Below are 26,035 nucleotides of genomic sequence, written 5' to 3' on the forward strand. Positions count from 1 at the left end.
GTAATGTTAAGGACTCACCATTATTTTCATTGAAAAATATTTAAAGTAACTAGAGGTCATTATGCTATTTATTTTTAATTATGAATATTTTAGTTACTGTACGGCATGTTTAATATATGTGTGTGTAATATATATATATATATATATATATATATATATATATATATATATATATATATATATATATATATATATATATATATATATGTATTTTTTTTTTTTTAAAGACTTGCATAAAAGCATCTAGCCTAATTCATTCTCGTGAACCTCCTTCAGGACAACCCGTGAATCACGAGCCGTTGCCAAGGATACGGTAGCGAGACGCTGTACGTGATCAAACGAGACAAAGACATTAAAATAATCTGGAGAGCAGACAGCAAAAACCTTATGAAAACCCATATGAATAACAATCTTTAGCAAAGCAACCTAATTCTCCTCCTCCAGACAGTGTGCTTTAGACACTACGTTTCAACAGTTGAGCTTGTGAAGCTGGGAGATCGATCAAGCATGTTAGCCTGTTTTCTGAACATCATGCAAGTTTTATCTGACAAACGAACTCTCTGAACTCTGTTATAGCACAAACTTTATTGTTGCTATGGAAATTATTGGTCCAGCCTGACTTGGAGTCCTGTATACATTAATGCAGTAAATGAACAGACTCTAAAAATAGAAAGAAATGCACTATTATAAATCAAGCAGATTTATCTAGCACTCTCACTCCTTGAGAGCATTATGCACGTTTTAAAATATGCTGAAATGAACACAGCAGAAGCAAGGAAACTGATTTCTTTTGGAAATTTATTACATTTACAAAAGAGTGGCATGGATTTAATCTTCATCCTCCTCCTCCTCGTCCTGGTTGATCTGGAAGTAGCGCAGTTCGTAGCTTTCCTTGGTGTTAGCTACTACACGCAGCCAGTCACGCAGGTTGTTCTTCTTGAGGTACTTTTTGGTAAGATACTTCAGATACCTGAAAATAACAAGTTTGCGTTAAGATTTTATTGCAGTAAACATTCTAGATAGTCACAAATGTCCACAAAATCTGAATAAATATGCACACTGTCAAGAACAGACTTTGTAGTCTGTTTGGTTTAATGATTAAAAAAATAATGATTCCTTTTAAATGAGGCTTGAAATAGTCAATCCCAATAATAGCATTGGGGAAAAAAATGCTTGCTAAAGCTAGAGATGTAAAAGGTAAAAAATAAGTTTGTAAATAATAATGCCCATTTCTTCCACAGTCTGACAGTTTTGCTTCATAAAATAAAAGCTTTTATACCCTTAGTGCCAGTAACCAATGATTAGCATTGACTTTACGATACACCAAGGGCCACAGTTGTTGTGTGTATTGTGCTATATTTTACAGAAGAATGGTCAACTACTACTTGGATCGCCTGAGGGTAAGTATTAACATATCTATTTAACTCAAAGTAATAATACTCAGTTTACAAACCAAGGTGTAAGACTATTATCTTAACATCTTGCTTCTCAGGCAAACATTTGATTAGGACAAGATGACATATAACATCCGTTTTTAATTTAGTGTAACAAAAGTGCAAAATAGTAACTTTAAAAATAATGCTTTATATATATATATATACAAATATATATATATATATATATATATATATATATATATATATATATATATAAAGCCTTGCCTTAAACTTGACATCACAAGTGGAATAACACTCATCCAAAAAACATAGTAACGTCCTCTAATTCAATCGTAAGTCAAATATAAACGACAGCAAACCAGATACATTTAAAATATTTATAGGCCAGACATTCTTTTTTCAGAATTGTTAATGCAAAAAACGAACTACTTTAATTAGGATTCTTACATTAATGGATAATTTAATTATCAATAAACACCACTTATATAATCCTTTCTATATGATAGTCCTTTCAAAAAGCATCTGTTTGCAAAAATAACAGTAAGTGTGGGATGTACTTTACAAAGTATCACAATAAGAAAGACCGCACTGAACACTGACTGCAATGAACCTTCTCTCTTGGTCACCACGAGTGCTCTTTTCCTTTAGTTCTCTTTATCAGTGTATTGCGTTTGAATCATCAATCTTCAGAATATTGCTATTATTGTAAACAATCAATTATGTCTCAAGTGAAAGCCAGCAGTTCCAGGGAAAAAGCTGCTGTGTAACAAAACAGATGCATGATCTTAAAGACTCTGTGCAACTTTTGTGTATATTATAATTAATTTTAATAATTGAGGCATCGAGAATAGGTTCCCTCTAAATCATAATGGACACAAAATAAGTGAACACTCAACTCTGCAGCAACTTTCAAAATGATATGACGTCAAACATACTAACAATAAAAAAGGCAGCTAATAATAGAACAGCTCTTCTGTAAAGCCTTTGCCAATAAGCAGTCCGTAGCTCCACTTTCCATTAAGAGTTTATACAAAACAATTTTGACAGTACCTTAAAAACATGTCATCATATTATCTTTTAAAGAAATCAAGTATGAGTCAAAACCAACTCAAACCCGTGAATGAATAAGCAGTAAACACTGCTGCACAGCACTTTTAATTAACAAAATATGTGAGCCTTTAGTTACAATGACGAAAATGTATTGTTGTTAAATGTGTGTGTGTGTGTGTGTATATGCATGATTCATCAACAAACTGGCAAAGGAAAAAAAAAATACTAGGAGGAAAATCTTAAATCAAACCATGCCGACTGGATTTAATGCAGACTAGATTTAAATGAAAAAAGCATCATCATGCAAGGAAGAAATCACAAAGCATATTTATGATGTACATTTTTGTACACATCTTGTTACATTATCGATAGATTGTGTTCAGTTCAATAACTTAACTGACATTTTTTTTTTACAAAAATCTGACATATGTACCCTTCCTTCACAAGTAGGGTACTTCTAGAACAGAGATGCCCAAAGTAGAGCCCGAGGGCCAAAGTTGGCCTATTGTAACCTTTGATTTGTCCCACCATCCCATCTAAGACAGTGAGAAGGATGGAGAGGGTTGGAGCAAATGCCTTTAAAAGAGCTCGTCACTTCTAAATTAACCAATTTTGTTTGTTATATTGCTGAGCTACAAAAAAGCTAACTGAAATGAAATGTTTCAATTAAATATTGTAAATGAAAATTATTTTTTGTAATGAATGTAAACAGTCACTCAACAGACAGAACTATTCACAAGACCTCAGTGAGCAAATCAAGGCAAAAACAAGCGTCACTCCATTCTGTTGTAAATGAGTTTTTGTATTCGCTGTAATAAGTTTATTATTAAATGCTAAAGAATTATGCTGTATTATTTCATATAAAGCAATGTTTTCAAGCTATTTTTAAATATTATTAAATAAATTAAAAATAACCTATTGCAACTATATTTTCCTTCAGCCCACTAGTCTCAATCAAAGTTGGGTTTTGGCCCTTCATAAACACACCTGTTCTAGAATGTGACTATATGATCAAACGCACCTCTTGGAGAAGGGGACCTCTGATGTCACTGTGATTTTGCTCTTGCTCCTTTCTATAGAGACCACGCCACCACCCAAGTTCCCAGCTTTGCCATTTACTTTGATGCGCTCCTGAAGGAACTGTTCCTGAAAACAGATGCACACATTCATCAGATCATACAGAAATGCAACCACCAGCTATCAACCATCCTGTCTTTCATTTATCACCTAGTATGATTTTACAAAGTAAATGCATCAGCTTAAACAGTAGCAAAAAAAATCATAAACAATCAATGACTATTCTGTTTGGGGTTAGTTTACAGAACATCAGATATTACAGGCAATGCTAAGACTGCTTGAAAAAAAGGACCAAATATGTTTTGTTCCTCCCTTGTGAGATTCAGATTATGTTAATGATGATGGTGTGCAGCTGCACAAACCACACACACTCTGGTCTTTTCTATTCTACGACACATCCACATGGGGTCCTAAATCTAATACCGGGTCAGGTATATTGCAATGATTTTCACTTTGTACAATTGTTAGCAGAACCAATGTAACATTAAAATGCCTCTAAATAAGCAGTTGCTCATCTCTGCGCTGACAGTAGTTGCTCCACAAATTTCTCACCACCCTCTGAATATGATGGACAGTTGCAAAGGTCTGGAGATTTACAAATTCTAAACAGGGAAATCATACTAGCAACTGCAACCGATGATTATCTGAACTATGCCCAGGCGCATTTCCGATTAGTTTGAGAAGTGTGAGTGCTCTAAATTCGGCTTAGCTCAGTTGGAAGAGGCGTGCCAGAGCGCAGTTCACTTGGGCTTTGGCGCGGTACGCTTGTAGTTTGAGTGTGAAGCGTGCCTGAGCCCGAAACTGAAGCGATAGCACTTTTAGGGGACCGTTTCATATGGATTTATTAAACATTCTTAATTTTCCATGATTGCAAACGGTTGTGGTTTATTAAAGACTCAAACCCCTCGCTGCACCTTCAGCAAACCTCCTAATACCTGCAGCACGAGGACTTTTATGATAATTTGCAGGGCAAAAATGGTGGATCTCTTTGGCAAACTGTTTGACTGCGTGTCACTGCATCCCAAATGACTTAAAAATAATACACATTGATATAACCAAAGCAATCTCCACTGTGCCGAGTGAGAAAGCCTCTCTTCCTGTTAAACTGAACAGTCACATCATCGATGATGTAAACATCCTCAGGTTTGGTAGGTAAAAATGCAATGTGAGTGCAGAATGAGGGGGAGAGGGGATTGGGGACAAACGCGGTTTGGCACGGTTCGACTGCACCAAATGTGAGTGCAGCCTTTATAAGTGCAGTTGTTTTGAAGTCACACTTGCATGCGATTTCAGACAGAATATTCAAAGTAGCGTAATAAACCATATAGGGAGCGTGTCACTGTTTAAAATGAAAGAGCGTGCAAATAAAACCAACTTTACCCCAATTCAGAGGGATAGTGGTGAATAAGCTAATGGCATTCATCCCCTAAACATCAAGTTAAACCCTTTGCTCTCTTTGTCCTAATTGTACCTCATTATCTTATAAGCAAACATAAAAGTTAAATACTGTTAACTTCCATTTTACAATGTTACATGCAATCGAATGTTTTTGTATTTTACAAAAGAGGGTTCATACTGGAAAGTAATTAGAAATTGAGAATAATTCCCTTCTAAACAAAGTTGTATTTTGTTAAATGTGAGAAACCTGCCACTTTAGTAACAATAGTAGATTATAATTTAACACTTACAAAGTTGGCAGCATCCATGATGCCATCCTCCACAGGGTGTGTGCAGTCCAGGGTGAACTTTAAGACCTGCTTTTTCTTCTTGCCACCCTTAGTCACCTGCTTCTTCTGCAATACACAGACAATATTCAGACAAGCAGAATGAAACCTATAACCAGTGTGCATAAAAAAAGAAATAACTGCAATCCCGAGAGTGAATCTACACGAACACACTAAAGGTATGATTCTGCTATCGTTCCCTAAAACAAGAAAAGCGCCAATCTGACAACATATAAAACAACGGTCAAGTTAAACGTTTAAAATAAACAAAACATGTTTAAAAGCATATGAAAATGTGAAATTACACATTCGATATCGTTAATTTCACTTTGGGCTAACGTTAAGCTAATGATGGCGTTTCGATTGTCAGTTAAGAAAATCGCTATAAATGCACATAAAAATCTAAATTCTCGATACTATCAATCTCAGAATTATCGAAAACAAGCAGCGTTTTGTTATCCTGTTTGTCTGATTTGACAAATGCTAAACCGCTAGCTGGACGTTGCTACAACGTGGTTATTCCGCGAGTAACGCTAGGCCTCGCTGCGGACCGTCAGTAAACAAACGCTTTTAAAAACATCTGTTTGACATATTTTCTTTCGTTAATCAAATTCATCAAGCGCACAATGGTTCAGCTTTAATCTCCATTGGTTTCTGCGAACACACAGGGACGTGACACCGTTCATTTTGTCGTTTTTCTAAAGCTTGCTCGTACTCACGATCGGGGCCATGGCCGACAGTTTTGGCAGAAAGGAAGAGGAGAAAAAGCGCATGCGCTTTGAAAACTTCCCGTTATAATCGATCCCAGACTAATCGATTTGATCCTTTATGCAGGGGTTCTTAAAGACTATCCGACTATCATGATGACAGTTGATAATCATTGTTTAGTATATTTAGATAATATACTTATATAATATATTAGAACTTAACTTATCTACAAAATTATTTTTCTCCTCGTCTTTTATATAAGCCATATTTAAAGGGCTGTTTATTGTTCCAGTAGTGGTAGTAACAATAATAGGCCTATAAATAATATAACATCAAATACACAAAATATTTTGCTCTTAAATATTAATTTAATCAATATATTTGGTAGACTATAGCTAAACAATAAATTAATAGAAGACATCCCATTAACCCCACATAGCAGAATATTAGTTGAAGGATCAGGTTTCTCATTTTTATCAGAGAGCAGTAGAGCTTTACATCTGGCAACCCCTTCAGTCTCCCGTATTGAGTTGCCTTCTGCCCCTTGGCATGAGGCCCCTGTTGAAGAGTGAGTCCCAACATTACTGTCATTCCGGCTCTAGATAGTGGTCAAGACCATAGTGTTAACCCGCTGGCCCTCCTGACACAAGCCGAATTTACTGCGTAGGCGACTGCCTTTGCTGGAAGTGTGAACTGCCTTCTCGTGCTCTAAAGCCACTCAGGGAGATATACGACACATCATGGATTAATTAAATGCACAAATAACGTTACAATATTTTTAGAATAATCAATATGCAAATTAATATTGGAAAATGCTGATTATTTGGAAAAGGTAAGCGATTTTTGCATTGTAAAAAAAGAGAGTGCCACACAATTCATTTATGCTGTCCCAACACAAATCGATTAAGTTAACTTAACAAATGTTAGTGGATCAAACATAAAATAATTAAGTTGTCCCCAAAAAAAAAATCTCAATAATTTTCTTGTTTCTGCTTATTGTAAATAAGTAGTTTGAACAAACAGCAATATATTTATGTATGTATATTTATTCATTATTTTAGTGTGGAGATTGCGGTGTTAAATTGTCTCTAAAGCTAGCAAAGATTATAAAGATTACTTTCATAAATATATGTATATGTAGATTAATAGATTTAGCACTCACTTTATTTAAATGTGAATAAATAAATATGCACACGTGAGAATTTGCCAGTAAGGTTTGATGTGCAGAGACCTTTCACTATGTAGCTACATGATAGTGTTTTTATTTTATTTTTATTTGTGTGTGTGTGTGTGTGTGTGTGTGTGTGTGTGTGTGTGTGTGTGTGTGTGTGTGTTGTATAACAGTAAAATCATAGTTTTTGAATCATCCAATTATCCATATGAAACACATTTGTACATATAATAAACAAAAGTTGCACACTTGAGAACAAAAGTTTGGAAAAGTTAAACATTTTATATTCATTTTATTATAAAAAAGGATCATGTGACACTGATCACTGCAGTAATGATGCTGAAAATTATCTCTTTTTAGATTTATTTTAAAACATGCAGTTATTTTATTTATCATTCATTTTCTTTTCGGCTTTGTCCCTTTATTAATCTCGGGTCGCCACCTCAGAATGATAATACCTTTTAGGTGCCTTTCAAAGCACTCAAGGTTAGGAAGAGCTTTGTATGTTAAGAGGAGGATTTTGTATTGTATACGATAGTGAAAAGGGAGCCGGTGAAGGTGAAAGAGAATTGGAGTTATGTAATCAGAAGTACGCGAGCAGGTAACTATCCTAGCTGCTGAATTCTGAATGAACCACCAACTTATTCAGAATATGCCCTTCCAGCTGCAACCCATCACTGGGAAACACCCATACACTCTCATTGACACCCAGACTACCCAATTCAAACTGGAGCACCCCCACGAGAACACAGGGAGAACATGCAAATACCAACTGGCCCAGCCGAGGCTCGAACCAGTGAACTTCTTGCTGTGAGGTGACAGTGCTACCCACTGCGCCACCAAGTCGCCCTACAGTTATTTTAAATTTTAGTAAACAATTTAGCAAATTTTTTCTTGTGTTTTGCATCAAATAAAAGCATTAAAAGTGAAATTACTTCAAGATTTTCACTGCCATGTTTTAAAATAATATAACAGAAGATTGCCTATAACAATTTTATTTTAAAATATTATGAATAATTAAACCGTCTGTTAATTCTTTTCAGATGGCAGGAGGGATTTTCTGCTCTTAAAATGACCTGTGGGATCCAGACTATGCCAGCCTTCATCCCCTCGTCTGTCACCTGTGTCATGTGCAGCACTGCCAGCTATATCTTCTGGACCGCTACCACATCTTTCTATGCCAGTTGCATGCATGGCAGGGCCTATAATAATTGCCTCAATTGCCCCCTCTGTGGGTAAGTACCAAACAATCACAAATGAGGAGAAAAATCTAAAGCAGTGGTTCTCAAACTGCGGTACGTGTACCACTAGTGGTACGCGGGCTTCCTTCTAGTGGTACGCGGAGGAATGCAATATGGCATGTACATGCTACATATATTTCAAAATTTATCAAAAATGATGTATATAGTATGCCATATATGACATATAGCCTATATTTCTGAGGTAATTTGCCACATTTTTTAACTGTGCAGAGTTGTAGCTGCTTTACTGGGCCTACTACACTACTGTATTTCAATACTGCTCATTTTGGTGGTACTTGGAGAGACAATTTTTTTTCTGAGGTGGTACTTAATGAAAAAAATTTGAGAACCACTGATCTAAAGCATGCAAGTGTCATGTGGAAAAATAATAGTATAAAAAGTATGCAGGTATCCCGCTTGACCAAATAAATAAGCATATTTGACAACTGGGAAATATGTTGTGATACAGTATTAATAAAAAAACAGAAAAAAAGGGTTCAGTTCAGTTCTTTTGGCTCATTTTGTGTGGAACCGCTAAAGAAAATATGTACAGTTTGTCCAAATTACTGACTTTAAAAAGGCAAAAAATCAAAAGGAACAAGAGTAAATTCACAACCTGATTGATCAGGTGTACAGTATTTTATGACTGGACTTCTAACATCTAACAATTATGCATTTTTATCTTGCATATTCAGCAGATCAAGTGCTCCATCTTTGCAATTTCAGTTGTTCTGCACATACACTCATTTCATGTGATATAGCATTGCATTTTGTGAAATAACATTCTGTTTTGGTTCATTTAGATGTCTTTGATTCATGTTGCATTCATTAATCTGTAAAACTGTACCCTGGTTTGTTTGGAGGTAAACAGAGACCATTAACTTTTCAAATTCTCTGTCATATGGAAGCATTCGAATGAACCACCAACCTGATTTCACCAAGTAGGACATGTTCCTGGATTAACATCTATGTTGATACTGGAATATCATTGCATTCAGTCAATCAGAATTAATGGATATGTTTACTGTTTATGAAAGTTTAGGCTTACGGTTAGGTGTGTGCACTTCTCCATGATTGTTACCCAACTATTATTCCCCTCTGATTAGGGAATAATTTAAAGTTATGGCTGGGTTTAGGGGTAGTGAATAGGTATGAATTAAATTTTCCAACACAAATGATGTTGCAGGATCAACATAGATGTTAATCCAGGATCGCATCATACTCTGAAAAATCATGACTTGCCAAATGAACTGCACCAACCAATCAACTCTACAAGAATTTGTTTTAATTGAATCAATCCTTCCAAATGTGAACACACCCCTACAGATCTGAAAAAAAAACTCTAGGTTCATTGAGATCTCAGTGCAGAACAGGAATCTTTACCTCATTAATGTTTGGGGTGGGGGGGTGAGGAAATGGAAACCATGACACAAGTATTCAATCAGAATCAGCCACAACATGCTGAAGCCAAGTTAAATATGAGGCTCCACTGATTCTAGTTTTCTTCAAGCTGAATTTTGGGACAATTCCAAAATATCTTTGCCAAATCTGGATTTCTGTAATCTTTCTTGTACAACCCAGCCATTACACTTCTGTATATATGACTGTCAAGTCTTGGTTTGAAGAGCAGTCCAAGGTTTTTGATGACTAACATATGCTCTTCTCGCTGTCTGATGATGCATTTCATCCTTTTTTCTTATTTCACGTTTCTCCTTGTTGATCAATAACAACTATATTGTACATAAAGGCTCAATGAGTGCTGTTGCAAACATTAAAGAGATATTTAAACAAAAACTGAGTCATCATTTATATTTAACCTTGTTGTACTGCTGTCTGCTCCTATTCATTTTTTTGTATTACCAATGGATGTATAAAAAGTCCAGCTTTTGCTCATGTATTAGCAGTGAACAGAGACAAGCATAAAACCTTTATAAAAAAGCACTAAAGCATTTGTGATGTGTCATATAGAAGTACTCTTTTTTATTGTATTGTTTAATTTAGATTCATGTTTTATCATGCTCATGTTTAATATTGTACTGTATTAGCAACTTGTACTTGTGTGTCGTTAGGGCTAATGAAGTGAACTGCACTGCTAAAATTATTTCATGAAAGCTGTGTACAGTGGCTAACAGTGAAAGTCAGGATATCTACTCAATTATACACTAAATTCAACCCCCCCCCCAGCAATATAATATAGGATAACGCATGTTGCATACACAAATATCCCTATATTAGCACTATTTTGCGATTCATGTTTTAAAATTTTTATTTATCCTCATTTATTTATGCTTTTGAATTGCATTATCGAAACTTAATTTTTCTTCTAACAACTTTTAATCGCAAAGTTTGAAAAAGTGACTTTTATTAACATTTTTAATAGTTTAAAGGGATATAATGTCTGGGTTGGTGTTGTATATTGTGGTGCAAAAACCTTGAAATAAACTGCCTTTACATTTTCTGTTATTTTACAGACTTATTACTCTCTATATTATTTTTATATTATTTCAAACAACTAAAATGTCAATAAAAATCACTTTGCTTAACTAAAGATTTGAATTCTCAACATCAAAAGACGACAGAGCAGAGATCAAGGTCCATGCAATTCACAGCTGTAAATAAACTGTGCATCAGAAAACACAGAAACTGTTAATTAGCAGATATTTTTTTAGCGTATGGTCATTCTGTGATGTCTGTTGCTATCACTGAAAAGGCTCAAACAAATTCCTCCTTTTGTGGTCTGAAAAAAGAAAGTTGCATATAGCATTGAACCGACTCTGATGTAAGTGTTGTCTGATTTTTAAGTGAACTGTCTCTTTAACAGTGGCACAAGACAGTTGCTGTTGGGACAGCTTGCAACTGGGCCAACCCCAGAGCTCTGATTTTAGCAGTCCACATGGTGGGCACTGAAATCACATCACTGTATACTGCCATTTGATAAAAGATCCTCACAAAAGCATCTTGGCAAAGGAGCATGACGCATTGATCCCACAGCTTAAAGCAATTACGCACAATCTGGTGCTGCCCTATTTAATCTTGTTTAGAGGTGTCTTGGAAATCTGCTATTTTTATGCATTTCTTCATACGGGGCAATCAAAAGAGAGTAAGTCAAATTAATTAGTGATCAACAATATATTGAACCAAATGTTGGTCGGATAGAGCGCATATGCGAATGAAAAAGTTTTGTATGCATTCTGAGTAAATATTGTGTAAACTGTGTATTTGTGTTGTTCATATTATTAAAGCTGTTACTTCCAATCAAGTATTTAAAGAAAATCAATTTGCAGCTAAGTTATAGCTGCTCTGTGCTTGCTCAGAATTCTGTGTGAAGATGCAATGCAGCATACAGTAAAAGCCAGACAAAACCCAGATCAGTCCTTAGTAGAGCACAGTTAAAGGGACAGTTCACCCAAAAATTCTACCATCATTTACTCACCTTGACTTTTTCATTACTAGTTTTTAATTATGTTGAACACATAATAAAATAATTTGAAGAATGATGCAAACCTGTAACCACTGACTTGCATAGTATTTGTTTTTCCTACTATGGATGTCAACGGTTACAACTTTCTTATATTTTTCTAAATATGATCTTTTATGACGACATGGTGGCTCAGTGGTTAGCACTCACAGCAAGAATGTAATTGGTTCAAGTCCCGACTCGGTCAGCTGGCATTTCTGTGTGGAGTTGCATGTTCTCCCCGTTTGCATGGGTTTTCTTTCTAGGTGCTTTGTTTCCCCCCACAGTCCAAAGACATGCGGTATAGATAAATTCAATTAACTAAATTGGCCGTAGTGTATGAGTGTGAAAGAGTGTATGGATTTTTCCCAGTACTGGGTTGCATCTGGAAGGGCATCTGCTGTGTAAAACATAGGCTGGATAAGTTGGTGGTTCATTCTGCTGTGGCGACCCCTGATGAATAAGAGACGAAGCCAAAGAAAATAAATGATCTTCTTTTGTATATCTCTTTGATAAATAAGGTCCAGCTGAATATTTATTTGAACAGAATTTTCTGTAGCATTATACACTTTATGTTAGTCTTGTCAGTTTGATGTGGTTGTGCTGAATAAAAGTAGTAGTATATATTGAGTATTAGTAGTAGTATTGACTTTATATCAGTACATTCTGTTTTGAAGAGAACAGCATTTTTTATAATAATTTATAATTTATAAGCACCAAAGCTCCTCCCTGCTATACTTATCCATAGTTGCTTAACTGCAAACTTGCATTTCCTTGTAGTCTGGCTTTACAAGACAAGTGTACTGGTGCCAGCGGTCTGTGGTTCAATGGGTAAAAGCAGTTCACCATTTACCAATGCAGTCCTTTACCACATCCCAACATAATAGAAATGCCAAAAGGGACAATTTTTTGTTTTGATGTGTGTGTGACAGTGTAATCTTTCTCAGTTTAGTATGAGTGTGAGATCTTGATTTGTCACTTAAGAGTTGCAGATAATAAAGCTCTTTGATCTGTAGTGCCACACAGTCCCTCATTCAGTGTAATCTAGGAAATCAGCACTTTGATGCTAAACTGTTGCAGAATAGATGTTTAAAATGAAGAAAATATAAATGGGAAGATTGATGAAGGGGCAGTGTGTGCATATTTGAGTCATTTTGTAAGTGGGCACGAGTTCAGTGAATGCAGATCACTAATATACTGTTGTAGAGATAATACTGAAAAGTTCAGTGTTTGGGGCAAATTTAAAGAGATAGTTGACCAAAAACTTTTGTTGTTAATTCTATATGTTAAAATTCAATTTCAATTCATCTTTATTTCTATAGCATTTTTACAATGTAGATTGTGTCAAAGCAGAAGTTCTAGTAAATTGTGTCAGTCCAGTTTTCAGATTTGAAGTTCTGTTTAGATCAGTTCAGTGTGGTTTGATTTTCACTGTTGAAAGTCCAAACACTGAAGAGCAAGTCCAGTGCAGCTCCACAAGTCCCAAACCAATTAAGTCAGTTGCGACAGTGGTAAGGAACAAACTTCACCAATTGCTGAAAGTTAAGGGAAAAAATCTCAAGAGAAACCAGGCTTAATTGAGCACGACCATTTCTCCCCTGGCCAAACTTCTTGTGCGGAGCTGCAGTCTAGGCACCGGAGAACGCTGAATGTCAATCGTGGAGAAACAAATGTTCGTAATGTCCAAAATCTAGTTGACTTTTTCCCATAGAAGATTTTTAGCTAAAATTACAGAGAATGGTCTGAAAAAGAGAAAATATTCAGTGAGGTGCAGTTATGTGGGCACAAATGCCTTGTTGATGCTAGAGATCAGAGGAGAATGGCCAGACTGGTTCGAGCTGATAGAAAGGCAACAGTAACTCGAATAAGCATTCGTTACAACCGAGGCATAAGAGCATCTCTAAATGCCAACACGTTGAACCTTGAGGCGGATGGGCTACAGCAGCAAAAGACTACACCGGGTGCCACTTTTGTCAACTAAGAACTGAGGATACAATTCGCACAGACTCACCCAAATTGAAACATTGCCTGATCTGATGAGTCTCAATTTCTGCTGCCCTTCATGACCAGCAGCATAATACACCGTGTCGTAAAGTGTGAATCATCTCAGACTGGTTTCTTGAACATGACAATGAGTCCACTGTACTCAAAAATAGCCCCCACAGTCACCAGATCTCAATCAAATAGATCATATTTTGGATGTGGTGGAATGGGAGATTCAAATCATGGATGTGCAACCAACAAATCTGCAGCAACTTCGTGATGCTATCTCAATATGGACAAAAATCTCTGTAGAATATTTCCAGTACCTTGTTGAATCTATGCCATGAAGGATTAAGGCAGTCCCGAAGGCAAAAGGGGGTCCAACCTGCAACTATTAAGGTGTACCTAAAAAAGTGGCCGGTGAGTGTATATATTGTAATCTTTTTTGCTAATTATTACATATTTGATTACATTTTTGATCAAATAAACGAAGCCTTAATGACCATTAATGAGACAAACACAGTGTTGAATGACTATATAAAGCTCTAGAACAACATCTGGAGAAAACAAAGGAAATAGTTAAACTCCATTGTGAAGCAGAAGCATCTATATGAATGTATCTTGTATTAACCTGCTTCACCTTGTAGGCAGTGAAGGATCTGCAGACGTCAGTGCGCGAGGCCATCACTTTGCTGAAGGCCAGGCTCAGAGAAATGCAGACAAACGCAGAACATGTGCCATCTGTACGCTATTCAACAATATGCAGGTCAGAAAACACACCAGAAGGGGGCGCAACGACACCACAGTCCAAAATAATGGGCAACCATGGGAGCTTTACAGATAATGAACACTTCCAGAGTATACTTTTAGATCATTTATACTTATAGATTTCATCCCCTTGTCATCAATGATGGTCGTTGCCTTATTTCTTTGGTCAAAAAAAAGTTCAGGTTCTTGAGGAATACATTTTTTGGATTTTTTTTCCATATAATGGACTTCTATAGTGCTCAGTGGTTTGAACTTAAAATCACAGTTTCAATTGAGCTTCAAAGAGCTTAAAATGAGTAATTTTAAGGAACATTACCAATTGTTTCTGTCAGTAAGATAATTTTCCCTCAGATGACATTATTTAGAAACGTTTGAAGCTATACTGAAACTAGTCGGAAAGTAATTGGAAGATTGAAGCGCTGAGCAACATAAAAGATCTGTTATATGGAGAAAAATCTTGCAAACACCATCATTTCTTTTCCCCTGAAGAAATACTCGATGACAAGGGGGTGAGAAATCTATTTGGAAATGTTCATTTTGGAATTTAACTAATTCTTTAGGGATAATATTGCGAAGCTAAACATGCTCAAAGCATACAACCATATTTAGACCAAATATTAATGCAAGTTCTTCTCTTCCGATAAAAAAGGAAACATTCACAGAGAGAAAAAAAAAAACTGCAAAAAGGTAAATATTGATTGAACAAATCCTGTATAAGTTTAAATGGTCTGTGACAGTTGTTCTGTATGGATTGTGGTATGTTGGTCCGTGTTGAAATAATAATATAATTTGCTTGGGTTGCATTTCAGTCCTGATGTTTGTTGATCTCTCTCTCTCTCTCTCTCTCTCTCTCTCTCTCTCTCTCTCTCTCTCTCTCTCTCTCTCTCTCTCTCTCTCTCTCTCTCTCTCTCACACACACACACACACACACACACACACACATCACAACCCGGAGCTGACTTGATGTCTTCCAGGAATTAAGCTATTTATGTCACCCAGCAATCTTGGACTCAGCATGTATGTGTTTTTATAACACACAAGAGCAAACAAAGGATGAAATGTTAAAATGATTATTATTATTATAGGTAGTATTAGTATTATTGGAAGTTGGATTGATTTTTGAAAATTGTGCCATGTGTCTTGTGTGGGTGAACTAAATTGAGTTGTTGTGTAAATATGTAAAAATAAAAAAAAGAAGTAAACAAAATTTATGCCAATTGCAAATTACTTATGACATAAAAGTTCATATTTGGATTTCACTTATATATCGTGAAAATTCCTTCATTCATTCATTTTCTTTTTGGCTTAGTCCCTTATATATATGTGTGTGTGTGTGTGTGTGTGTGTGTGTGTGTGTGTGTGTGTGTGTGTGTGTGTGTGTGTGTGTGTGTGTGGATGTGTGTGTGTGTGTGTGTTTATATGTAAATTTAATGTAAATTATTAGCCCCCTTTGATTGTTTTTTTTTCTTTTTTCTTTTTTTTCTTTTTTTAAAAAAATATTTCCCAAATGATGTTTAACAGAGCAAGGAAATTTTCACAGTTTGTCTGATAATATTTTTTCTTCTGGAGAAAGTCTTATTTGTTTTATTTCTTCTAGAATAAAAGCAGTTTAAAATTTTTATGAACCATTTTAATATGAACCAAACATCCAAATATGAGCGTGTATGTCATACGAATTTGCATAAATTTTCATATATCATATTTCTGTATGTGTTTAGGGCCATTTGCTTTTTTTCATATTGACTGCCAAACTTAAAAAAAACAACTCAATTGAGTTTACTCTGTCCTACAAAATGCACAGACTTCTCCCTCACAAAACACATGCACATACAATTTCCAAAAATTTATTTTTTCCAGAAGCTTCAAAAGATAGAACTGCACGCGGCTCACATTCATCAGTCCTGAAAATAGCTGCAACACTAAGCAGAAATATATTCAGACACTAAGCAGACATTCCCACAGCATAAGTCCCCTTCTTCAGTTTCTTGGAAAAGTGCTTGTAAAACTCCATATAGCAACAAGAGTTTGACATGACCCAGTATTCAACGAGATCTGAAGTGGATTTGCAGAAAAAGGCATTTATAGGATCACATTGCTTTCTTTCGCAGCTCATACAGATTCACTCTGATACCAGCACGTTCACTTCTGCTGCACTAATCTCCCACACACAATACAGTCTAAAGGGTCAAACTGAACTGGAAGCAGTCTGCATATACTGAGCTGTATTATATGAATAAGGCTCTCCAGTCCGTGGCATAACTCTTTGAGCTCTTCTCCCAGAATGAGAGCTTTCCTGGAAGTCTGGCTCCTGTGTTCCTGTGCCTCATGTTGTCACCTCACAGACACAGTAACTCTGGCTATAATGGGACAGTTGCCACCTGGTCATTGTTAGGGAGAGTTACATAAATGTTTTCTTCTGTTTAGGAGCTTAATAACTGGCTGAGTAATGCCAGTGTCTCCTTCCTGTTGTCAGCTGTCAGCTCTGTGTCACTAGACAGAATTCACACAGTTTGGGCAGTGTGAAAGTTTGAAAATGTTAATTTAGTTAAAATAAAATAAATTTATGACGTGTTTATATTAATTAATAGTCAATGAAATAGAAGTGTTTTAACCTTATAATAGTTCAGAAATCAGTTTTTGGCAAATTAACCTAATTGTCATCACAACAATTGAATGCTTTTGTTATTCTGACCAATTGTCATTTTTTTTAAACAATGAAATGCTTTAAACTCTGTGTGAAGTTGCTGCTGATTATGCCATGCAGTGATAATGCATTTGCAACTGAATTGAAATATCAAGTAGGGGGCGGGGTTTTGTTTTTGCTCTCCTCTTATTCTTTAAAGGTATATTTTTGCGCTTCTCCTCTCATCTTAACTAGGCTAATAAGGTTAATTAAGTTAGTTAGGGTAATTAAGCAGTATATATATATATATATATATATATATATATATATATATATATATATATATATATATATATATATATATATATATATTTTTTTTTTTTTTTTTTTTTCATTCCTAATCACTTATTTATTTTATCTTTGCCATTATGACAGTAAATAATATTTTACTAGATATTTATCAAGACACTTCTATACAGCTTAAAGTTACATTTAAAGGCTTAACTAGGTTAATTAGGTTAACTAGGCAGGTTAGGGTAATTAGGCAAGTTATTGTATAACAGTGGTTTGTTCTGTATACTATAGAAAAATATATAGCTTAAAGCTCAATAATTGTGTCCTTAAAAAATGAAAATTTCCTTGCTCTGTTAAACATAATTTGGGAATATTTAAAAAAAGATATATATATATATATATATATATATATATATATATATATATATATATATATATATATATATATATATATATATATATATATATATATATATATATATATATATATATATACATTTTTACAACAATTCTGTCTGGTTCTTGAATCTGATTGGCTAATAGCCTGATTGCCGTGCCATGTTCTATTCAAAATACACTCGTCCATCCTCTTCACCCTTCACCCTTGTGTATTACTTTGCCCACATACAGCAACAAGCAGAGGACACTCTACAGTTTGACAAATATTGCTGCTGTTGGGCAACATTATGTACTTTTCAGGCGTTTTTAGTTGAGAATGTAGTTGTTTAGATTGCAACTATGCAGTTTATTTATAAGGATAGTGCCTATTTAAAATACTTATAATTTCGAAGAGACAGCGTGTCTTTGAGCAAAGACAGTTGATGATGTCCATCTACAAGATGGCAACAGAGACCACATAATAAACCCTTAGAGAAAACAACATAATTTTAAACTACAGCTGATCAAATCATCATTAAACAGGTAAATAACTTTCTAAGTCGATCTCTCTCTTTTGTGTGTTGTAAAGTTAGTGCTGTATTTATACAATATTGTGATGTTTCGATTGCAACAGAGCAATAATAAGAGAAATCTCTGTATATGACATTTCATGCCTTTTAGCCTTATAATCTTAAAATGTCAGCAAAATCACCTGTTTTGTCAACACTTTAGACATTACTCTAGAGAATCATTCAAATACTAGCTTTAAAATGATGTTGGTTAATTAGTAACGAATTCTGCTGTTCTGACGTCAGCTGCAAATGTGAATGACTAGTGAAAGAGAGTAGTTCTATCTAAAAGAGAGGGTTTTCAGACTCTCTGTGTTTAATTTTCTTTTTTATACACAAGATTATGCCGCCGAACTGTTGTATAAACAAAATATGACACGTAGCAGTACGATGTGACTGTATATCATCACTGCTATAAGTGTGTTATTGCTCATATATATATATATATATATATATATATATATATATATATATATATATATATATATATATATATATATATATATATATATATATATATATAACAAAACTTACCCAAATTACCCACTGGAGATTACTGAACTGGGTTGGATGGGTCACAACTCTTAAGTTGCCATATCAAGCCAAGTCAATTTATCAACAAATGCTTCATTTATTTAATCAACTGTACAGTAAACTGAGTAAAAAGTAAAACATATTTTAGAGAAATCGTTTGAACAAAAGATCTTTTTTTTACTTTTAATTTCAATGAATTTAATGTATCCGCTTGATATTTATTTATATAATATATTTATTACACAACCCAGCATCACTCATATATTGTCATATGTAGCTAAGTCCAAACACTTTGCTGGAGCCACCATACAATATTACTCCTAATCCTGTAAGGCTATCATGATTAAAAGTTTCCAATACTGAATTCTCATTGTCATGCCATGCCATACCATCTGTTTTCATCAAAGCCTTGTCATATAACAATATGCATCCTCCTTAATGCATCTGAAGGTGATAAGAGATCAGAACAAATACTGCCATTCCAGCACAGCAACCTCCATCTCTCCACAGAGAGTCCAATGACGCAAGTCCCTCTGACAACTTTCCACATCAATCAACTGCACCGTTCACAGGTTTGTCAAGCCCTCCACCAAACCAACCTCCTCCCCCCCGTTTACCCCCATGCCAACAGACGGGATACCACAGGGTCGGGCTTCTCTCACTATTTTTAACAGAATTTCAGAGAACTTGTGATTCTGATTGTAGCATAGAGTACTTTGTTCCTGTGTTTCTGATGTCACAGCACGTGCCACTGTCTCATTTTGGTAAAGGTTCGGGGTGGGACGCTGTTCACTTAGGTTTGGAGAGCAAACAGTGTCCAGACTCACTCGAGGGACTTATACTGCCACAGAAACTGTAGGGTGGAGAGATTAACGGAGCTTTAGAACTAAGGTAACTCTCCTTATACTTGATGTTTCGCTTGATGAGCTTTTGTCATTCTTGAGCTTTTAATTCCAGTTGGGATGATGGGATTTTTTTGTGCACTGATTGTTGTTTTCGTCATGAGGGTCTAAAAAATGTGATAAGCATCAAAAATATGAGCTTCGTTTGTTCAACAGATTAATGTTTTGATGAGTGTTAACTGTTAGTAATCTAATAATCAAAGCATAACATGTTGAAGCTCTGCATTTTATTGATGAGTGTTTTGAGTGTGTTGTTGATTTGTTTTTAAATACCTAAAAATAAAATATTTATGTAATTGTTTTTAAAGTAAATAAATATGTTGCCTTTGCTTAAAGTTGTAAAAAAAATGTTACCTTGTCTAAACAAAACATGTTTTAGTTTGTTTGATGCCAGGTTCCACACAAAAAATGCTGGATTTCACACAATTCCTTCGTGTTGCCCATGCACAAATCGATTATGTTAACTTAATCATGTGTTAAACATTTCAACATATTCAACATAAAACAATTAGGCTGTCCTAAAAACAACTTTAGAATAATGTTGTTTCAGCTCATTTTAGATAAGTAGTTTAAACAAGCAGCAAAAGTCATTTTTGAGCGTAATAACACAATCAAATTGATTAGTTGTACTTATTTTACTACATTTTAGCAATTCATTAATTGAAACAAAGCTGAAATGAATACTTGGTCAACATAAAACTTGAAAAAAAAGGTTTAAGTTCTAAAATTAGTAAAACGATGATAAATAAAAATGAAAGCTTGAACAGAAAAGATGAATAACAGAACCTAGAAAAATGACAAGCACAAGATAGATTTAGCTAAAATGTATCTAAATTTGAACAACAAAACATTATTCCATGACAATAATTTATAACATCCTTTATTAATATATAAATTATACCTTAAATACACTTTTTGAATAAAAAAATGTTAAATGTTTGTTTGTTTGTTTGTTTGTATACTTTATTGTCCCCTAGGGAGACTTTTTTGTGAAGTGAGCATTTCAGCATAGCCTGATACAGTAATAATAAAAAAAAAACATGCACATAAAAACATATACAGTTGAAGTCAGAAATATTAGCTCCCCTGAATTATTAGCCCCCGGTTTATTTTTTCCTCAATTTCTGTTTAACAGAGAGAAGGTTTTTTCAACACATTTCCAAACACAATAGTTTTATTAACTCATTTCTAATAACTAATTCATTTTATCTTTGCCATGATGATAGTAAATATTATGTGACTAGATATTTTTCAAAACAATTCTATACAGCTTAATACAGCTTCATGTAAAGGCTTAACTAGGTTAATTAGGTTAACTAGGCAGGATAGGGTAATTAGGCAAGTTATTGTATAACAGTGGTTTGTTCCGTATCGAAAAAAATATAGCTTTAAGGGGCTAATAATTTTGACCTTAAATTTTTTTTTTATTATTTACTTAAAAACTGCCTTTATTCTAGCTGAAATAAAACAAATAAGACTTTCTCCAGAAGAAAAAAAATATTATCAGACATACTGTGAAAATTTCTTTGCTCTGTTAAGCATAATTTTGGAAATATAAAAAAAAAATAATGATAATAGTATCGGGCTCATAATTTTGACTTCAACTATACATAGACAGTTGATTGACAGTGGTATTAAAAGAGTAAATGTGATTTTGTCTTTGTTGTATTTATATTTTTTATTTATATAATTTTACATTTTTTTATTTATTTTTTTGTTAAAAGTGCTTTTACTTATATCTGTAAACCACTTTGTGTCAAGTTCAAAACTTGTCTTGCCAGTCAAGAAATTCTCACTCCTAAAAAATGGGAAATCTAACAAGGGATAAATAAGTACAATCCGAGGACAAGTAAAATAATCCCCCCTCCTTTTGGAAAATTAATTTAAACAGTGTTTTCATATATGTCTCTCTCTCATTCTCATTGTTTCACAGGCTGTCTGCTCTCTTTATGCTGTGTCTGTCTCTGTCTCTCAGTGAAATGCCTTTTGGCCGAAGGCCCACCTTTCACAGACACATTTGCACCAAGGTGTTGCTGGCGGAAGGCAGAGAGTCACCCTTCACCGAGCACTGCCGCAACTTCGAGAAGAGCTACAGAGTGAGAATTAGAATGTTTTTCAAGTCTGACAGGTTTGGTCAGATAAAAATGTGTTATTGCTCTGTATTAGTGTGACCGTTGCTATTTGAATTTTAATGCAAACTAAAGATGAGTCTTAGTCTGACTTCAAACAAATTCTGCTATAGTTTGACTGAAATTATGAATGCAAATAAACCAAAAATACCATAGAAATAACAGAAGTCTCAAGCATGCCTGTTTTATTTTTATTATTTTATGGTACCAATGTTGCTTGTTAAGTTTAATACAGATATGCTTACGAGAAGCAGATGTTCATCTTTGTGTAACAGAGGAATTCCTGGCACATTTGGACTTCTTTACAAATTTTATAAATTCTTCAAAAGTTCTCTGCTGATATAAAATAGCATGGCATGCACATACAGTACACATCAATATGGACACATAAACATGCTCATTGAGCCATTTCACAGCATTGTTAGACATTTTATTATATTTCTGAGGTAACTTACTAGCAGCACTGTAGCCAGCAAGTTACCGCAACTGCCTCTTTACAGTAATTTACATGTAAATTCGTTTTACAGTAGCAGGGCCCAACCGAAATGTAATTTTACAGTAAAATCGCCCTACCGCAAGCTCTTTTCATGGTAAAATGGCCTTTAACATAATTTTACAGTATGACAATTTTTACAGTACCTTTATTGTAATTTATTTACATTTTACACAAGCAGTACAACACCTTTTATTTTTTGTATTTAATGTTTAATTTTTATTTACTCTCTCATTTTTGTCTCCATCTACAGTAGCAGTACTTGAATACTTTGATTACAGTAAAATACCGCAAATACCTAATATGCAGTAAAGTACTGTAAAGGCTTTAAAATGACCCACAATGCAGTGTATTAATGTAGTGAACTGTAAAGAGTGTATGTAGTATTTTACTGAATGATTTTGCCGTAAATAACTGTAAAATTGCGGCAGAGTCTAACAGTAAGGTTAATTAATGTACATGCAAAAAATGCAGGTTTCAACTCTTGTTTGTTTAAAATATGATCATAGAGTGAATAAAATAGAGAATCCAATACTTCTTCAATCCCTTTATGTACTCTAAACCATGTTTTCTATATATTTGGAGTCTCGTAATACAATAAACAGTGCATATATCAATTGTTTTCTTGATCATGCATATTTTATATCCCAGTCTCTTCAGACAGAAATCCAAAGGCTGAAAGATGAGGTTCAGGAGATGCACAGAGACCTGACGAAACATCACTCTCTCATCAACACGGACACCATGAATGAAATCCTGGAAAGATGTCTTCTCATTGACGAACAGATCGCGTCTCAGTACTCTGCCGTACAGACTCAGCGGACCGTATTTGAGGAGGTGAGGCTAAATTATAATTCCTGCAAACACATATTATTCTTTCAAAACGCAAGCACGCCTTAGAGTATTCTGAATGTGTTTTTAGAAATGGGACGTGACCTTTCAAAGAGTAACCAATGAGCAAGAGATTTATGAAGGTGAGAAAAACGAACACAATGTCTGCGCTGCCTCAGGGTTCATTTTACCCTGCATGCTAAGCTGTTTATTTCCCACTAATTAGCCAACTAATTCATTTGCTAATTACAGCACAGCTTCATGACCTTCTGCAGCTGAAGCAAGAAAATTCCTACTTGACGACGATCGCACGGCAAATTGGACCCTACATCTTATCCATAGCAAAAGTGAAAGAGCGTCTGGAACCCAGGTTGTTTTGCTGTTTTAAATATTCATGTTTCAGATTTGAATATTTTACTTCTGCATTCCATTTGCTTAATGGATTAGTTCACCCAGAAATGAATATTCAGTCATTATTTACTCAAGCTGGTGCAGTTTCAATGCCGTACACTTTCTGTTTTATTGTATCACAAAAAGGAGACATTTTTAAATACGTCCTGCTCATGCTTGTCCATATAATGGTAGTAAGCAGCAATAAAAAAGCTGTTAAAATTGTTGTAGAGTGGTCTAATGCAACACAATTTCAAATTTATGTTTTATTAAGTGGAAATATTCGGTATTGATTTCCAGGGGCTTTTCTTTTTTACTTTCACAAACGCATTTTATATTAAATATATCTGTAGTGTCCTTTTTCTATGATTACTTCAGTCAACCACTGCACAATAAATTGTCATTAATAAATAGTTATCAACTAATTGTATAATTTAATGCTACCCAAATGTTGCATACATGCATTTACAAAGCACATGATGCACAAACTATATATATATATATATATATATATATATATATATATATATATATATATATATATATATATATATATATATATATATATATATATATATATATATATATATATATATATATTTGACCCAAAATTCTCACAGAAATCAGTCAAGTTTGGTGAAGAAAAAATCATGGTTTGGCATTACATTCAGTATGGGGGCATGACAGAAATCTGCAGAGTAGTTGGCAACATCAACAGTCTGAGGTATTGCTGCCCATTACATTACAAACCACAGGAGAGGGCAAACTCTTTAGCAGGATAGAGCTCCTTCTCATACTTCAGCCTCCACATCAAAGTTCCTGAGAGCAAAGAATGTCAAGGTGCTCCAGGATTGGCCAGCCCAGTCACCAAACATGAACATTATTGAGCATGTCTGGAGTAAGATGGAGGAATCATTGATGATGAATCCAAAGAATCTTGATGAACTCTGGGAGCCCTCCAAGAACGCTTTCTTTGCCATTCCAGATGACTTCATCAATAAGTTATTTGAGTCTTGCAGTTCTCCAAGCTCATGGGAGTCAAACACAATGTTAATTATTTTTCTACTGCACCATGACTTTATATTCTATACTGTACATTACTTTTGTTTAGTGACAAGACTTTTGACTAAGCAAAGTCAGACCTTACTGTTACTTATTACCTTATACTTTATGTTTGCCAAAATGTAATTTAACTGTTAAAAAAAGAGAACAAAATCAAGAAAAGGTTGCTTTTTGTAAATTCTTTTTTTACATTTTTAATAATCTTGATGCTATTTTTGACCCAAGATCCTGTTTAATTTTGCACCCTGTTTACCCCCAAGTGTATTGGGGTAAACGAGGGTCTTATTATTACTAAACATCTGAGTCAATCAAAGAAAGCAAACAACTGACAATTTTTTTAAAAATATAAATAAAAAAATCCTGGCGGCACTGTGGCGCAGTGGTTAGCACTGTCTCCGCACAGCAAGGTCGCTGGCTCGAGCCCCTGTTGGGCCAGTTTCTGTGTGGAATTTGCATGTTCTCCTGGTTTTTGAAAGACATGCAGAATAGGTGAATTGAAGAAACAAAATTGACTGTAGTGTTTGGGTTTGTATGAATGAGTGTGTATGGGTGTTTCCCAATACTGGGTTGCAGCTGGAAGGGCATCCACTGTGTAAAACATATGCTGAATAGGTTGGCGGCTCAATCCGCTGTGGCAACCTCTGAAATAGAGACTAAGCAGAAGGAAAAATCAATGAATAAATGAAGAAAGCCAAAGTATAATTGTGAACGCACCCTTAATTCATTATTATTTTGGCTGAATTATTGTTTTATTTGAAAGAGTTGGACATTTTAGACTGTAAATATTATGTTGTACTGCTGTATTCACAGGTTTCAAAAGCCTGAGAATGACTGCATCGACACTACAGTGAAAATCCATGAAGACCAGATCAGGTGATGCATTTGATGCTACTGCAACTCAGCTCAAAGTGCATATTTTAAAACAATATCAGACAGAATGACACATTATTTCTTTCACCAGCTGCAAGAAAAAGAGCTGCTCAGACAGAGACTCAGACAGCTCGCTTATCCTGCCGCCCGACTAGAGGCTGCTAAAGAGAACTGACTTCTGTTGGCAAAGAAAGCAGATTAACATTTCAGAGACCTCTCGTGGCAAAGAGCTGCCACTATAGAGCTGCACGCTTGGATAACGGTGGAAACTGACTGCAAATGTGGCATGTGCTTTCGAGCATGTTCTAGATGTCAACCCATGAACATGGGCCTTTACAATAACTGATACATTAGTCATGAATGGAATATTAATAATAATGTTCT

General features: G+C 34.8%; 2 protein-coding genes across 14 annotated transcripts in view; one reads left to right on the forward strand and one right to left on the reverse strand.

The window, feature by feature from the left end:
• Window positions 1-26,035, forward strand: part of rnf207a (ring finger protein 207a) — a 31,771-nt gene that overhangs the window by 1,935 nt on the left and 3,801 nt on the right. Inside the window, exons 1-10 of one of the 11 annotated variants that reach the window (XM_087273845.1) lie at window positions 13,443-14,228; window positions 14,456-14,574; window positions 19,425-19,546; window positions 19,745-19,865; window positions 21,852-21,972; window positions 23,150-23,335; window positions 23,421-23,472; window positions 23,582-23,699; window positions 25,592-25,654; window positions 25,743-26,035. The exon at window positions 25,743-26,035 is cut by the window's right edge and continues 3,798 nt beyond it. In XM_087273845.1, coding sequence (XP_087129971.1) covers window positions 21,856-21,972; window positions 23,150-23,335; window positions 23,421-23,472; window positions 23,582-23,699; window positions 25,592-25,654; window positions 25,743-25,806 — 600 coding nt within the window. In that variant the 5' untranslated portion in view covers window positions 13,443-14,228; window positions 14,456-14,574; window positions 19,425-19,546; window positions 19,745-19,865; window positions 21,852-21,855 and the 3' untranslated portion in view covers window positions 25,807-26,035. The other 10 variants (XM_087273841.1, XM_087273839.1, XM_087273842.1 and 7 more) reach the window with 10 other exon arrangements.
• Window positions 567-6,017, reverse strand: rpl22 (ribosomal protein L22). 3 transcript variants are annotated; one of them, NM_001037677.2, is made up of 4 exons: window positions 5,968-6,017; window positions 5,213-5,317; window positions 3,469-3,593; window positions 567-970 (listed from the first exon to the last, which is right to left on the reverse strand). In NM_001037677.2, exons 1-4 carry the CDS (start codon window positions 5,977-5,979, stop codon window positions 829-831), a joined length of 384 nt encoding a protein of 127 aa, NP_001032766.1. In that variant the 5' UTR covers window positions 5,980-6,017; the 3' UTR covers window positions 567-828. The 3 variants fall into 3 exon arrangements, with proteins under 3 accessions (NP_001032766.1, XP_087128574.1, XP_087128575.1); XM_087272448.1 differs by having other exon boundaries at window positions 782-970; window positions 5,964-6,001; XM_087272449.1 differs by having other exon boundaries at window positions 782-970; window positions 5,874-6,001.

This window comes from Danio rerio, chromosome 11 (assembly GCF_052040795.2).
Source record: "Danio rerio strain M-AB ecotype USA chromosome 11, GRCz13ab, whole genome shotgun sequence".
NCBI classification, from domain to species: Eukaryota; Metazoa; Chordata; class Actinopteri; order Cypriniformes; family Danionidae; genus Danio; species Danio rerio.

Bases quoted from the DNA above. Each gene is read 5' to 3' on its own strand.
- rpl22 (NM_001037677.2), bottom strand. The intron at 3,594-5,212 runs GTAAGTGTTAAA...ATCTGTTTTCAG, and splicing joins TCATGGATGCTGCCAACTTT to GAACAGTTCCTTCAGGAGCG. The intron at 971-3,468 runs GTGCGTTTGATC...TGTTATTTTCAG, and splicing joins GAGGTCCCCTTCTCCAAGAG to GTATCTGAAGTATCTTACCA.